Source organism: Ranitomeya imitator, chromosome 2 (assembly GCF_032444005.1).
Source record: "Ranitomeya imitator isolate aRanImi1 chromosome 2, aRanImi1.pri, whole genome shotgun sequence".
In the NCBI taxonomy this organism is placed as follows: domain Eukaryota; kingdom Metazoa; phylum Chordata; class Amphibia; order Anura; family Dendrobatidae; genus Ranitomeya; species Ranitomeya imitator.
In genome coordinates this window covers 158,928,203-158,944,968 of record NC_091283.1, presented here as the reverse complement: position 1 = coordinate 158,944,968, position 16,766 = coordinate 158,928,203, and the positions used below count along the sequence as shown (strand labels likewise).

Below are 16,766 nucleotides of genomic sequence, written 5' to 3'. Positions count from 1 at the left end.
CTCCTGTTACCCTTACGAAAATAAAAAAAATTGGGGGCTAAAAAATAATTTTTGTGGGAAAAACAATGATTTTTTTATGTTCACGGCTCTGCGTCAAACTTCTGCGAAGCACTTGGGCATTCAAAATGCTCACCACACATCTAGATAAGTTCCTTGGGGGGTCTAGTTTCGAAAATAGGGTCACTTGTGGGGGGTTTCTACTGTTTAGGTACATTAGGGGCTCTGCAAACGCAACATAACGCCCGCAGACCATTCTATCAAAGTCTGCATTCCAAAACTGCGCTCCTTCCCTTCCGAGCTCTGCCATGAGCCTAAACAGTGGTCCCTCCCCCCCCACATATGGGCTATTGGAGTACTCAGGAGAAATTGGACCCCAAAATTTATTGGCCAATTTATCCTGTTACCCTTGTGAAAGTAAAACTTTGGGGGTGAAAAGATCATTTTTGTGGAAAAATGATTTTTTATTTTCCTGGCTCTACATTATAAACCTCCTGTGAAGCAGTTGCGGGTTCATAGTGCTCACCACACATCTAGATAAGCTCTTTGGGGGGTCTAGTTTCCACAATGGGGTCACTTGTGGGGGATTTCTACTGTTTAGGTACATCAGGAGCTCTGCAAATGCAACATGACGCCCGCAGACCATTCCATCAAAGTCTGCATTTGAAAACATCACTACTTCCCTTTCGAGCCCCAATGTGTGCCCAAACAGTGGTCCCCCCAACACATGGGGTATCAGCGTACTCAGGACAAATTGGACAACAACTTTTGGGGTCCAATTTCTCCTGTTACCCTTCGGAAAATAAAAAATTAGGGGCTAAAATAATAATTTTTGTGGAAAAAATTTTTTTTTTATTTTCACGACTCTGCATTACACACTTCTGTGAAGCACTTCGGTGTTCAAAGTGCTCACCACACATCTAGATAAGTTCCTTGGGGGGTCTAATTTCCAAAATTGGGTCACTTGTGGGGGGGTTTCTACGGTTTAGGTACATCAGGGGCTCTGCAAACGCAACAGAACGTCCGCAGACCATTCTATCAAAATCTGCATTCCAAAACTGCGCTCCTTCCCTTCCGATCTCTGCCATGCACCCAAACAGTGCCCATCCCCCACATATGGGGTATTATCATAAATTGCCCAATAAATTTTGTGGTCCAATTTCTCATGTTACCCTTAAGAAAATAAAAAATTGCGAGCTAAAAATCATTTTTGAGGGGAAAAAAAAGGATTGTTTATTTTCACGGCGTTATAAATTTCTGTGAAGCACTTGGTGGTTCAAAGTGCTCACCACACATCTAGATAAGTTCCATAATGGGTCTAGTTTCCAAAATGGTGTCATTGCTGGTCTTTTTTTTACTGTTTAGGCACATCAGGGGCTCTCTAAATGCGACATGGTGTCAGATCTCAATTCCAGCCAATTCTGCATTGAAAAAGTCAAACGGAACTCCTTCTCTTCCAAGCTCTGCCATGCGCCCAAACTGTGGTTTACCCCCACATATGGGGTATCGACGTACTCAGGACAAATTGCTCAACAACTTCTGTGGTCTAATTTCTCCTGTTAACCTTGTGAAAATTAAAAATTTGGGGGCGAAAACATCATTTTTGTAAAAAAAAAAAAAAAAATGTGATTTTATAATTTCATGGCTCTACGTTTTAAACTTCTGTGAAGCACCTGGGGGTTTAAAGTGCTCACCACACATCTACAAAAAGGTTCCTTAAAGGGTCTAGTTTCCAAAATGGTGTCACTTGTGGGGGGTTTCCACTGTTTAGGCACATCAGGGACTCTCCAAACGTGACATGGCGTCCGATCTCAATTCCAGCAAATTCTGCATTGATAAAGTCAAACTGCGCTCCTTCTCTTCCAAGCTCTGCCGTGCACCTACACAGTGGTTTACCCCCACATATGGGGTATCTGCGTATTCAGGAGAAACTGCACAACAAATTTTGCGTTTCACTTTCTCTTTTTACACTTGTGAAAATAAAAAAAAAATGGTTCTGAAGTAGAATGTCTGGAAAAAAAAGGTAAATGTTCATTTTTTTTCCTCCCACATTGTTTCAGTTCCTGTGAAGCACGTAAAGGGTTAATAAACTTCTTGAATGTGGTTTTGAGCACCTTGAGGGGTGTAGTTTTTAGAATGGTGTCAAGTTTGGGTATCTTCTGTCATGTACACCCCTCAAAGCGACTTTAAATGTGAGATGGTCCAAAAAAAAATGTTTTGTAAATTTTGTTGTAAAAATGAGAAATTGCTGGTCAACTTTTAACCCTTACAACTTCCTAACAAAAAAAAATTTTGTTTCCAAAATTGTGCTGATGTAAAGTAGACATTTGGGAAATGTTATTTATTAACTATTTTGTGTGACATATCTCTCTGATTTAAGGGCATAAAAATTCAAAGTTTGAAAATTGCTAAATTTTAAACTTTCGCCAGATTTCCATTTTTTTTCATAAATAATCGTGAGAAATATCGAAGAAATGTTACGACTAACATGAAGTGCAATATGTCACGAAAAAACAGCCTCGGAATCACCGGGATCCTTTAAAGCGTTCCAGAGTTATAACCTCATAAAGGGACAGTGGTCAGAATTGTAAAAATTGGCTCGGTCATTAAGTACCAAATTGGCTCTGTCACTAAGGGGCTAAACTAGACTATATGTAAATAATACTTAGCACCAAATTAAGTTGTGGTGTTTTTGTTTTGTTTGTTTTTGTCTTTCAGGAACAAGGTTACTCATCCAATGTTCAGAATCCATGCTGGCCAAAGAATTTTAACAAGTCGTTAACATTTGAGGATGTGTATGACAGTCCATGCACGGCGAGTGAGAGGCCTCCGAACTATGACCCATCAAAGTCCTTGTTAATGAATGGCATCGGGGACGCAGAACAGTGCCGAAGACTTGTAGAAACCCTTTTCGAATTTTCTGACTGTCCATTTTCCTCCTGCTCCTTTGATAAAATCTTCCAGCCCAAAGTGTCTGGGAATTTTATTGTAAGTTATAAAAAGTTATCTACTTCTGAGGTTCTAATTCTGTATGATCTCGGGAAAGCTGGTTGACTATCAATGCAGCTACAACAGCCCCCTACCCCCTGGGGTCCTAGCCCAGCATAAATATAGGAAAGTGTTTTGTGGGGCTGTTTCTGAGAATTAGCATTTACTAGGAATAATATTTGATTCAAAAGTTACCATATACTGAATTCTTAACAAATAATACAATTAGTGGAGTAGCCTGCTATTGTCATGGAAACTTTTATAGTCGCATTTTATCATGTATTAAAGTCCATTCTGTGAACTCACAACTTAGTACAATAATAGTTATTGTTCTCTTTCAGGCTTTTGCAGCTTTTTTTTACACCGTAGACTTCATAAAATCTGTGATGAACATGCCAGTTAACTCTCTAGATGATCTGCGGACAGCGACCGATGCCATCTGCTCCTCCAGTTTCAATGAAGTGAGTCACTGTAAACCCACTCAGCTCAGTCACTCAATATCCCTATGGAAAATCTTGATGCGCAAGCACTCATATTTACTGTAATTGTAGAAATCCTTTTTTCTGCAAATGCACTGGGGTTTAGTGCTAAAATATATAATAAAGCAGCTGCTGTATTGCACATACACCCATGGCTTGGATACGCTGGCTTAGCTACGGAGTTCTTCTTGCTGGACTAAGGTGTTCAACTTTTTACGTGAAATAATTCCTAAGTATGTACAGTGCTGCTCATCATTATTGGCACCCCTTAATTTTTTTCATAGACTGTGCAATATCTTCAGAAATAAATGGAAATGTGCCAAAGTTATATCCTTGGGATTTTTTAATTAGTGGTCCAAAGTAATACAATAAAACATTGTTTTTCAGCTTACATGTTGCAATTTCAAAGAAGAAACAAAATATGCAGCATGTGCAGCAATAGTCACCCCTAATTAATACTTGGTTGCGCACCCTTTGGCACTGATAACAGCCTCCAAACGTTTCTTGTAGCCATCTATAAGCTTCTTGCACTGCCCAGCTGGTATTTTCGCCCACTCTCTTGCAGTTTGTTCAAGCTCTTAAAATGTTTGCAGGGTTCTTTTTCCCAATATCAGATTTCACCTCACCCCAAAGATTTTTCAATGGGATTGAGGTTCGTTTTTTTTTTTGTTTTTTTTAACCATTCCTGTGTACTTTTGGATGTGTGCTTTTGTAAGTCTTGCTGGAGGACCCATGATCTTTGACTCAAACTAAGTTTTCTTACACTGGGTAGGACATTTCGCTCTAATATCTGATATTTCATTGATCTTCATCATTCCTGTGATAACGGTCAAGGCCTCCAGTACCAGACACAACAAAACAACCCCACAGTATTATGGATCCTCCACCATGCTTAACTGTTGGTAGGGTGTTATTTTCCTTATAAGCTTTGTTGCGCTGTCTGTAAACAAACTGTTGCTTTGCATTGCCAAAAAGCTGTCCTCAGAACATTTTCCCAGAACGATTGTGGTTTGTCAAGGTACTCTTTGGCAAAGAACGGTCATTCCTTTTTGTCTTTTCGTCATCAATGGTTTCTTCCTTGGCCTTTGCCCATAAAGCTCTACTTGGTTTAGTGTGCAGCGTATGGTACTTGTTGAAACCATGGTGGGCCTTCAGGTCTTTGGATGTTTGAAGCAGTGTTTTGTTGTTTTTTTTTTTTTTCAGCTTTTGCACCAACCTTCAATGACATCTCTTACCAATTTTACATTCTCCCCCACCCCCACACCGTCCGGGGAGGTTTTTAACGGTCCCATGGTTTGCAAACTTCTTTACCATTGAACACTGCTGAAATTGGGATACCAAAGTCTTTGTGGGATGGCTTTATACCCTTTGGATGTTTTGCGTTTGCTAATAAAGCAGTTCTGATGTCCTCGGACAGCTCCTTTGGTCTTCATCATTCTGACAAAGGAACAGGGCGTACTATGTGGCTTTTTAAAACACTGAAATCACCATTCATTGGCTAATTCATGTCAAACGGGCACAGACAATCGCAGGTGATTATCATTTGTGATTTACCATAGCCGAGTCAAAATGTTTCTATACTAATTTAATGTAAAGAGTGCCCACAGCAAGGTTTTTTTTTTTGTTTCCCTTTCATGGTTGTTTTTTATTTTTTAAATTATTGCTTATCATTTGCTATCTTGTATTTAACACAAGTGCTCTATACAAAAAAAAAAATCACTGATTCATTTTTTTTTCAGGAGATATTCCAAATTATGTACTTTAAACTTCATGGGTGCCAATATCCTATGAGCAGGACTGTATTTAACCCATGTATAAGTGATGCGGAGGCTAGCTAGTCACATGTGATTTTGTGGTGCTCCCAGTATTGGTCCAATAACTCCAACTTGCTAAAAAGGAAAATTTTAGGTGTGGTACGTATTATCAAAGATATAACCCTGGGAATCACCATTTATTTATTTATTTTTCTCCTCTATAGCTTTCCAGCAAAGCTCCTGCAAGCGTGCAAAAGCATCTCAACGGTTACTGCACCACCGCTAACTTCGTATATCTGCTGATCAGCAACGGATACAAATTTGATAATGAAACCTTCCCCGACATCAGCTTTCAGAAGAAGGTGGGTATTCTCTTTATTAAGGTGACACGGGTCTCCTAAATTGGCACTATTCACCTGGCTTTTGAGTCTATCAGCGCAGTTTTTTTTTTTTTTTTTGCATACTTTAGTTTTATATTTTAGTTTTTATTTTATTTTTTTTTAAACGCAATCTTGTCGTAATTTGCCCCATACTTGTCTCCATCCATGTCCCCATATTGTAGTTGCCGTATATACTCGAGTATAAGCCGAGATTTTCAGCCCATTTTTTTTTTTAGACTGAAAGTGCCCCTCTTGGCTTATACTCTAGTCATTGTCCCCAGGGGAAGTCGGCGGGGAAGGGGGAGCGGCGGCTGTGACATACTCACCTGCTCCTGGCGTGGTCCCTGCATCTTCGATGGTCTCTGGGCGCTGACCGCTTCTTCCAGCGTTGAGCGGTCACATGGTACCTCTCATTACAGTAATGAATATGGACGCGACTTCATTTGCATAGGAGTGGAGCTGCACATTCATTACTATAATGAGCGGTACCGGTGACCGCTCAACGCTGGAAGAAGCTGTCAGCACCCGGCGAAGACCATCAGGGAAGCTGCCAAGGACCGCATCGGGAGCAGGTGAGTATAATAAGGGGGGGGAGCAGTATTGCGCGATAATCACCTGTCCTCGTTCCGGCGCCGCTCCGTCTTCCGCGTCCTCTGCTGTGACGCTCAGGTCGGAGGGTGCGATGACGTGGTTAGTGCGCGCCCTCTGCCTGAACGTCAGTGCAGAGGACGCGGAAGACGGACCGGCGCCTGGAGGTGGAACGAGGACAGGTGAATATTGCAAGTGCCGGAGGCCTGAGCGACGAAAGGTGAGTGTCTTTTTTTTTTTTTTTTTTAAATCGCAGCAACAGCATATGAGGTAAATATCTCTATAGAGCATCTTATGGGGCCATTATTAACCTTTTGTGCAGCATTATATGAGGCATATTTTAATATGGAACATCTTATGGGGCCCATCATAAACTTTATGCGGCCAGATTTTGTATGGAATATCTTATGGGGTCCATCATGAACTGTATGGAGCATTATATGGGGCTCCTTCTTCAATATGGATATTCAAAAACCCTTAACCTACTGATATCTCAATTAATTTTACTTTTATTGGTACAACAGCAATACCAATGCCAGCAGCTGACATCGGCGTGCCGCTTGTTTGAGAACCCTGATTTACCGGAAGCTGACTTTTATATGCAATTTTTATTTACTGATCTGATTGATTTTGTGCTTGTTTTCTACAAGGCTGGTGACACTTCCATTGGCTGGGCCCTGGGATACATGCTGAACCTCACCAACATGATACCTGCAGAAGAGGCTTCTGTTCTCAAAGCCACCAACTTTAGCTCCTGGGCTGCTCTCATCTTTCTGTTCGTGATAATCATTCTTGTGGGTCTGATTATCTTCTTCAGCACCTTCAGATCCAGTAAACAGCAGCAAACTATATGATGTCAGACAACGATGGATGGGTCACGTCTTATTAGTTTTCTCTGCCCAACAGAGAGGATTATTGCATATCTAATTGAGTTCCTATATAATCCAAACTGGGTTTGATAACTTCATATATTTTAATTTGAAGCTCATGCATGGAATGTGACAACGGATGTCTATACCGCACCCACAAGGAAGATCCATAATGATGTGTATAAGTTTTACGAAGGAAGAAGGCTTTTAATTGACATTTTTTTATTGTATTTCTTTTCCAATGTTAATGTGATCAGTTGCTAACATAAGCATCATTTTTTTTCTTTTTTTTTTATGGTGCAAATATTTCTACAAGTTTTGGGTGTTAAGTGTTAGGATACAGCCCTTCTATTGATGGTAGTATTTTGGGCTTTTAATAAGTATGGCTGCTCACAGGAGAGGAGTAATAAAGCTGCCCGTGCATAGGTTCACACATTCCAAAATCCGTCTATATCCAGATTTGCATATCCTGCTAAATATTTATGCTTGAAATAAGTTAAAGAAAAAAAAAAAATAATAAAAAAAAGCATGGCAGCTGGAAAATCCTATATTCTGCTGCTGGTATGTTTTATAATGTGTCTAGAGTCCAAGATGGACCTGGAAATGCACAAAATAGCTCTAATTCACAAGATTTAAATTCTTTCTTATTTTATTTACATGGGTACATAAGGACAATGGATATTACAATTCTCCCCATTGAAGACTTTTTGTATATCAGGGCAGCTGTATATTACATCTACAGGTGCTTCTCACAAAATTAGAATATCATCAAAAAGTTAATTTATTTCAGTTCTTGAGTACAAAAAGTGAAACTCGTATATTATAGAGTCATTGCAAACAGAGTGATCTATTTCACGTGTTAATTTCTGTTAATGTTGATGATTATGGCTTACAGCCAATGAAAACCCAAAAGTCGTTATATCAGTAAATTAGAATATTTTATAACACCAGCAGCTTGAAAAATGATTTTAAAATACAAAATGTTGGCCTACTGAAATGTATGTTCTGTAAATGCACTCAATACTTGGTCGGGGCTCCTTTTGCATTAATTATTGCATCAATGCGGCATGGCATGGAGGCGATCAGCCTGTGGCACTGCTGAGGGGTTATGGAAGCCCAGGTTGCTTTGATTGCAGCCTTCAGCTCGTCTGTATTGTTGGCTCTTGAGTCTCTCATCTTCCTCTTGACAATACATCATAGATTCTCTATGGGGTTAAGGTCAGGCAAGTTTGCTGGCCAATCAAGCACAGTGATACTGTTGTTTTTAAATCAGGAATTGGTACTTTTGTCAGTGTGGACAGGTGCTAAGTCCTGCTGGAGAATGAAATGTCTCCCCAAACCATCACTGATTGTGGAAACTTCACACTAGACCTCCAACAGCTTGGATTGTGGCCTCTCCACTCTTCCTCCAGATTCTGGGACCTTGATTTCCAAATGAAATGCAGAATTTACTTTCATCTGAAAACAACACCTTGGACCACTGAGCAACAGTCCAGTTCTTTTTCTCCTTGGCCCAGGTAAGTTGCTTCTGGCGTTGTCTATAGGCCATGAGTGGTTTAACACAAGGAATGTGACACTTGTAGCCCATGTCCTGGATATGTCTGTGTGGTGGCTCTTGAAGTAATGACCCTAGCAGCAGTAATCTCCTTGTAAATCTCCCCCAATTTGTGAATGGCCTTTTCTTAGCAATCCATTCAAGGCTGCGGTTATCCCAGTTGCTTGTGCACCTTTCTCTACCACGCTTTTTCCTTTCACTCAACTTTCCATTAATATGCTTGGATACAGCACTCTGTGACCAGCCAGCTTCTTTAGCAATGACCTTTTGTGGCTTACCATCCTTGTGGAGTGTGTCAATGACTGCCTTCTGGACATCTGTCAAGTCAGCAGTCTTCCCCATGATTGTGGAGCTACTGAAACAGACTATGGGACCTTTTTTAAATGCTTAGGAAGCCTTTGCAGGTGTTTTTTTTTATTTTTTTTATTAATCTAATTTTCTGAGATTACTTGAGTTTTCATTGGCTGAAAGCCATAATCATCAACATAAACAGAAATAAACACTCAAAATGGATCACTGTTTGTAATGAATAGGAGTTTCACTTTTGGTATTGAAGTTTAACTTTTTGATATTCTAATGTTATGAGAAGCACCTGTATATGAATACTATTGTTTACTTAGGTTATATGTGCACTTTTTTTTTGAGGGGGGTGCGGGGGAAGCGTTATTTTTATGAAGTAGTTTTCATTTTTGTTTTTTCTGAAGCTTCTCTGCATCTGTTTGTCTGGAGACATCTCCCTCAGGAGATTCCTCAGAGAAGTGACGTACAATTTTGTTCTTCTAAATCTCTTCTGGAAAAAAGATAGCCTTGTAAAGATCCACATATCAGCAGCAAAATGGATTTACAATAGCAAGCGTTTTGGGAAGGATACGCTGTGCGCACATACCCTAAGTTTTGCCATAGTCATGGTGATAATAGGCATCTGATCATAAAATGATGGGGGAGGCCATGTAGACCAACGCCAAATTAAGGGTAGATGGTTCATCTACAGTCCGCATAGTTGACCTATGTATATATGTATACTAGTTTAGTGATTTTTTTTTTTTTTTCCCCCCAAGCCTTATGCTGTTACCGAGGCAATTGTGAAGTCTAGGCCACATATGGACTGAATGTAATACACATTTTTATGTAGTAAGAAGTTTACTGCACGATTATAAAGGGCATATAACATTACTTAGTTATATATACCCACACAATGTAACTAACTATACATGGATGATTTTTTTTTATGTTGTTGTGCAACACTGCCACCTACTGTAACACTGTATTATTACATCTGGATCTGTTTATAGGTTTTGAATGACGCAACCCTCTGACCAGTGGCATCAATCCAGCCCTTTATGGAGACTGTATATCAGATTTATTATCATTAGGGCAGTGGTTGCTGACCATGGCTTATGTCAGGTCTTCCTACCCGATGATTTTAGTGTTCTAACAAATGGGCATGAGCAATGTTATAACTGTTGGTTATTATTGAATGGCATTAAAGGTCATAAAACTGTGCATCTACTCTAGTTCTAATTATGTGCTGCGTTATGATTATTTAAATTGCATGTATTATGTTAGAAAGCTACAGGGTGAATAGATTGTTGTTGTTTTTTTAACACTATCTATTGTATGAAGATCTGATTGTGGTCAGTGAATGGAAAAAATGTCATTTTCATTCAGATTGGTAAAGTGTCCTGGTCGCACAGGTGCAAATCACGTCACAAAAAAAGTACTAATACGATTAGCGATACAGCGGTGTCTGCAGGACTGATTTGTGACAAATTGTCAAGATCTGGAATGTTTCTGTTCACTGACGGCATGCAGGGATCTTAAATGGTAAGGAATTGCCGAATATTTAATTATACAGGTGATTCAGTTGCTACATTGCCTGGAAAGATTGCTGTAACTACTGAAAGACAGTTGACCGTACTGAAATTTGGATTTTACATACTTTTGGTCAATGAGAAGTGAAAGCGCAGTGAATCTCGGCGACAAACTTCTCATGCCGAGTGATATCGCTGACTTGTCGCCCGGCCGGTCATCTCCAGAACGAGACACTTGCTGCACACCTTTTTGTGTGGTGTTTGCGTTTCACTCCTACCAAATTCATTTTTCAATTAACCCCTTAACCCCCGGGGCCATTTTCCATTTTTGCTCCCCTTCTTCCCAGAGCCATAGCTTTAAAAAAAAAAAAAAAAAACTTTCAGTCAATATGGCCATGTGAGGGCTTGTTCAAAAGTACAACTTGTCTCGCAAAGAACACCACCATTGGTTGAACATATCATGTACTGGAAAACGTGAAAAAAAATCCAAGTTCGGTGAAACTGCAAAAGTGCAATTCCAGTGTTTTTTTTTTTTTTTTTTACCATGTTCACTAAATGAACCCGTAGAAGCGTCTTGGACGCGAAACGGCCGTCGTCCTTTCCTGCATTCCTCCAGCACCTGCCTGTCCCATGAACTATGTCCACAGATCCACAATGGTTTAATAAAGGACTTCGTTGAAACAGCTCATGGGTGAGTGCTGCATTTTTTTTCTTCTCTTGCACATTTTTTGCTAAACTGACCTGCCACTATGATTCTCCAGGTCATTACGAGTTCAGATACCAAATATGTATAGGTTCTTTTTTATTTAAGTGGTGAAGAAAAAAAATCAAAAACTTGTTTAACCCCTTGCTGACATCAGACATAATAATCTGACCAGGGACGGATAATTACATCCGTACAATTGCCCGCACACACAGGTGGTGTGTGGGCAATCACAGCTGGGTGTCGATTCTGACAGCTGACACCCAGCACTAAGTGCCAGGAGCGGTCATGCATGGCTCCCTGCACTTTAACCCCTGATATGCTGCGATCCAACGGGAGCTGGCAGAGGGCTGACGGCCCCTCTGCTTTTGGATCAGAGACTTCGCGGCATGACGCGGAGTCCCGATCGTTGCCATGGTGACCCGATATCATCCAGAGCTAGGAAACTTGCTGATCATGCGCAGTGCCTTGATCAGCAAGTTTTCGTGACAGTGCAGAGCTGACAGTTTCTACAGCATGGGGATGGGACTAGGTAAAAAAAAATTTAAAATTAAATGTAAATAAAAAAAAATCATATCAAAATATATTGTATCCATAAATAAATATTTGAAAAAAAATATAAACAACAATAAAAGTACAGATTTGGCATCGCTGCATCCGCAACAACCCATTCTATAAAATTGTCCCACTAGTTGACCCCTTTAGTGAACACCATAAAATAAGGCAAAAAAAACAATGCTTTATCATACCACTGAACAAAACGTGGAATAAAACGTGATTAAAAAGATAAACACAAACCTGGTACCCGGGCAAGTGCCGGGGCCCTGGCGAGACGGGGGGGTCCATTCAAGGTTTGCGTTAAGGCAGGCCAGTGCCTAGGACCACCGCTCCCCCAGGGGCCCTCAGCTAGCGGCACATCACGGAGCTGACTCGGCAGGGGAGGGGGAGTGTTCTGAAAGGCAATTCAGTATCACAATGGACATGGAGGTCAGAGCACATACAGTGATCTGACAACAACCCAAAATCATAGAATGAGCTCTGAGACGTGGGAACTCTGCAGACCGCAATCCCTGATCCTCTCCAAACACAACTAGAGGCAGCCGTGGATTGCGCCTAACGCTACCTATGCAACTCGGCACAGCCTGAGAAACTAACTAGCCTGAAGATAGAAAAAATAAGCCTACCTTGCCTCAGAGAAATACCCCAAAGGAAAAGGCAGCCCCCCACGTATAATGACTGTGAGTAAGATGAAAAGACAAACGTAGGGATGAAATAGATTCAGCAAAGTGAGGCCCGATATTCTAGACAGAACGAGGATAGGAAAGATAACTTTGCGGTCTACACAAAACCCTAAAGAAAACCACGCAAAGGGGCAAAAAGACCCTCCGTACCGAACTAACGGCACGGAGGTACACCCTTTGCGTCCCAGAGCTTCCAGCAAAACAAATAGACAAGCTGGACAGAAAAAATAGCAACAAATAGCAAAGAAGCACTTAGCTATGCAGAGCAGCAGGCCACAGGAATGATCCAGAGAAACACAAGTCCAACACTGGAATATTGACAGGAAGCATGAATCAAAGCATTAGGTGGGGTTAAGTAGAGAAGCACCTAACGACCTCATCAGATCACCTGAGGGAGGAAACTCAGAAGCAGCAGTACCAGTTTCCTCCACAAACGGAAGCTCCCAGAGAGAATCAGCCGAAGTACCACTTGTGACCACAGGAGGGAGCTCTGCCACAGAATTCACAACAGGGGAGCAGCCGGGGGCTGTCTAATTATACTCACCTACTCCTGGTGGCTGGCGCGGTCCCTGCAGGTCCCCGGCTCCCCAGCTTCCTCCTGTACTGAGCGGTCACATGGTACCGCTCATTACAGTAATGAATATGCGGCTCCACCTCCCATAAGGGTGGAGCCGCATATTCATTACTGTAATGAGCGGCAACTATGACGGCTCAATACAGGAAGAAGCTGCCGGCACCGGGAAGCAGGGACTGCACAGCGCCAGGAGCAGGTGAGTATAACGGGGAGGGGAGCGCATCGATGCGCGATATTCACCTGCTCGTTCCAGCCACAGCTTCGTCTTCAGCAGTGACGCTCAGGTCAGAGGGCACGGTGACGTGGTTAGTGTGCGCCCTCTGCGTGAGCGCTAGTGCAGAAGACACTGAAGAAGATGGAGCGGCGGCTGGAACGAGGAGCAGGTGAATATTGAAAGTGCCGGGGGCCTGAGTGACTGAGAGGTGAGTATCTGATTTTATATATTTTTTTTCTATCGCAGCAACAGCAAATGGGGCAAGTGTCTGTATGGAGCATTTTATGGGGCAATAACGTTTGTGCAGCACTATATGGGGCAAGTGTCTGTATGGGGCCATAATGTTTGTGCAGCTCTATATGGGGCAAGTGTCTGTATGGAGCATCTATGGGGCCATAACGTTTGTGCAGCACTATATGGGGCAAGTGTCTCTATATACTACATGGCTGTTCTATATACTATGTGGGCCGTGTTATATACTACATGGGCTGTTATATGCTACATGGGCTGTGCTATATACTAGATGGCTGTTCTATAAACTACGTGGGCCGTGTTATATACTATGTGGCTGTGCTATATACTATATGGGCTGTGCTATATACTACGTGGCTGTGTTATATACTAAATGGCTGTGTTTATATGCGATCATGAATCGTGGTATGTGTTAAAGGGGGGGCCCACTGAGACTCTTTCGCCCGGGGCCCTCAAAAACCTGGAGCAGACCCTGCTGGTACCACTGAAAACATCATCATGTCCTGCAAAAAAACAAGCTGCCATACAGCTCCTTCAGCAGAAAAATAGTTATAGCTCTCAGAATAAAGGGATGCAAAAATTATAATTTTGTCTAAAAGCGCCAAAATATAAAAAAGATAAGTGAGGTATCACTGTAATCGTACTGATCCGAAGAATAAAACTACCCTATAAATTTTACCACACATGGAACGACCAAAACACTCAAAGCCCCCCCAACCCCCCAAAGAGAAAAAAAGAAAAAAAAAATTACTGAAATGCTGGTTTTTGTTCCTTCTGCTTCCCAAAAATTGGAATAGAAAGCAATCAAAAAATCTCATGTGCCGAAAAATGGTACCAATAAAAATGTCAACTCGTCCTGCAAAAAAACAACCCCTCCTATGACTCTGTGGGACAAAATATGGAAAATTATAGCTCTCAAAATATGGTGATGCAAAAACTATTTTTTGCAATAAAAAGCACATTTTAGTGTGAAAGCAGCCATACATAAAAACCCGATATAAATCTGGTATTGCTGTAATCACACCGACCCAAAGAATAAAGCCGCCTAATCGCTTATACCGCATGAGTAACGGCAGAAAAAAATAAAACCAATTCTTCACCGGTTATTGACTTTTTTTTTTTATTCTGCCTCTCAAAGATAGCAGTAAGGCGTGGCGCACATTTATCCAGCGCTGAGCGCTTGCATCGGGGTTTGTGTAAGGCTATGTGCACATGTTCAGGATTTCTTGCAGAAATTTCCTGAGCAAAACCGGACATTTTCTGCAAGAAATCCACATGCGGTTTTTGCCCGTTTGACGCTTTATTTTCCGGAGCTTCCCAATGCATTAAATAGCTGGAAAACCCCCCAAAATCCGCAAAATTAATGAACATGCTGCATTTTTTTACTGCAATGCGTTTTTTTCGCGGGAAAATAAAAGCATCATGTGCACAAAAATTGCAGAATGCATTCTAAATGATGGGATGCATAAAGTATGCATTTTTTATGCATTTTTATAGCAAAAAAAAAATGCAACATGTGCACACAGCCTAAGTCTTTGTAATACGTGATTCAGTCGTAACACCGGCGGAAGATTCCCTATAATGAGGCACTGAGGAATGCAGTCTGACATGTGATCCGGTGGTGTCCGTCTTTTTAGGATTGCATGAAAGGAAAAGGACACTGCTGAACAGAGGCCAGACTGAGTCCAGAGTAAGGCAGTAGACACACATGTATATATATTAATATTTCATCCAGCGCGATATAGCAGAAAGCCGGTAATTCAATTACCGGCTTTTGCTTTCTCCTTCCTAAAACCCGACATGATATGAGACCTGGTTTACATACAGTAAACCATCTCATATCACCATTTTTTTTTGCATATTCCTCACTACTAATGTTAGTAGTGTGTCTATGCAAAATTTGGCCGTTTTAGCTAGTAAATTAAGGGGTTAAATGGCGGAAAAAATTGGCGTGGGCTCCCGCACAATTTTCTCCGCCAGAGTAGTAAAGCCAGTGACTGAGGGCAGATATTAATAGCCTGGAGAGGGTCCACGGTTATTGGCCCCCCCCCCCCCCCTGGCTAAAAACACCTGCCCCCAGCCACCCCAGAAAAGGCACATCTGGAAGATGCGCCTATTCTGGCACTTGGCCACTCTCTTCCCATTCCCGTGTAGCGGTGGGATATGGCGTAATGAAGGGTTAATGCCACCTTGCTATTGTAAGGTGACATTAAGCCAGATTAATAATGGAGAGGCGTCAATTATGACACCTATCCATTATTAATCCAATACTAGTAAAGGGTTAAAAAAATACACAAACACATTATTAAAAATTATTTTAATGAAATAAAAACAAAGGTTGTTTTAATATTTTATTGAACGCCCAATCCAATCACTAAAGACCCTCGTTCTGTAACAAAAAAAAACAATAAACCAACAATATCCTTACCTTCCGCAGATCTGTAAAGTCCAACGATGTAAATCCATCTGAAGGGGTTAAAATATTTTGCAGACACGAGCTTTGCTAATGCAACGTTGCTCATGTCTGCAAAACCCCGGAGAATGTAGGTAAAGTAGGTCATTGACCTATATTTACCTGCATTTGCGGTGAGGCACCCTCTGCTGGTTGTCCTCATATGAACTCGAGCCAGGGAGCTTTCTAGGAAAGTTCCCACGATCTAGGAACAGCCAGCAGAGGGTGCCTCACCGCAAATGCAGGTAAATATAGGTCAATGACCTACTTTACCTACATTCTCCGGGGTTTTGCAGACATGAGCAACGTTGCATTAGCAAAGCTCGTGTCTGCAAAATATTTTAACCCCTTCAGATGGATTTACATCGTTGGACTTTACAGATCTGCGGAAGGTAAGGATATTGTTGGTTTATTATGTTTTTTTTGTTACAGAACGACGGTCTTCAGTGATTGGATTGGGCGTTCAATAAAATATTAAAACAACCTTTGTTTTTATTTCATTAAAATAATTTTTAATAATGTGTTTGTGTATTTTTTTAACCCTTTGCTAGTATTGGATTAATAATGGATAGGTGTCATAATTGACGCCTCTCCATTATTAATCTGGCTTAATGTCACCTTACAATAGCAAGGTGGCATTAACCCTTCATTATCCCATATCCCACCGCTACACGGGAATGAGAAGAGAGTGGCCAAGTGCCAGAATAGGCGCATCTTCCAGATGTGCCTTTTCTGGGGTGGCTGGGGGCAGGTGTTTTTAGCCAGGGGGGGGGGGCCAATAACTGTGGATTCTCTCCAGGCTATTAATATCTGCCCTCAGTCACTGGCTTTACTACTCTGGCGGAGAAAATTGTGCAGGAGCCCACGCCAATTTTTTCCGCCATTTAACCCCTTAATTTACTAGCTAGA

At 41.4% G+C, this 16,766-nt stretch overlaps 1 protein-coding gene across 3 annotated transcripts in view; it reads left to right on the top strand.

Annotated features, from left to right (window-relative positions):
* ENTPD2 (ectonucleoside triphosphate diphosphohydrolase 2) overlaps positions 1-10,113 on the top strand; it is a 98,530-nt gene extending 88,417 nt beyond the window's left edge. For all 3 annotated transcript variants that reach the window (XM_069747632.1, XM_069747630.1, XM_069747631.1), the window contains exons 6-9: positions 2,716-2,985; positions 3,327-3,446; positions 5,443-5,580; positions 6,837-10,113. In XM_069747632.1, the coding sequence (XP_069603733.1) occupies positions 2,716-2,985; positions 3,327-3,446; positions 5,443-5,580; positions 6,837-7,040 (732 nt within the window). In that variant the 3' untranslated portion in view covers positions 7,041-10,113. The remainder of the gene's footprint in view (positions 1-2,715; positions 2,986-3,326; positions 3,447-5,442; positions 5,581-6,836) is intronic.
* Positions 10,114-16,766: the final 6,653 nt, after the last annotated feature.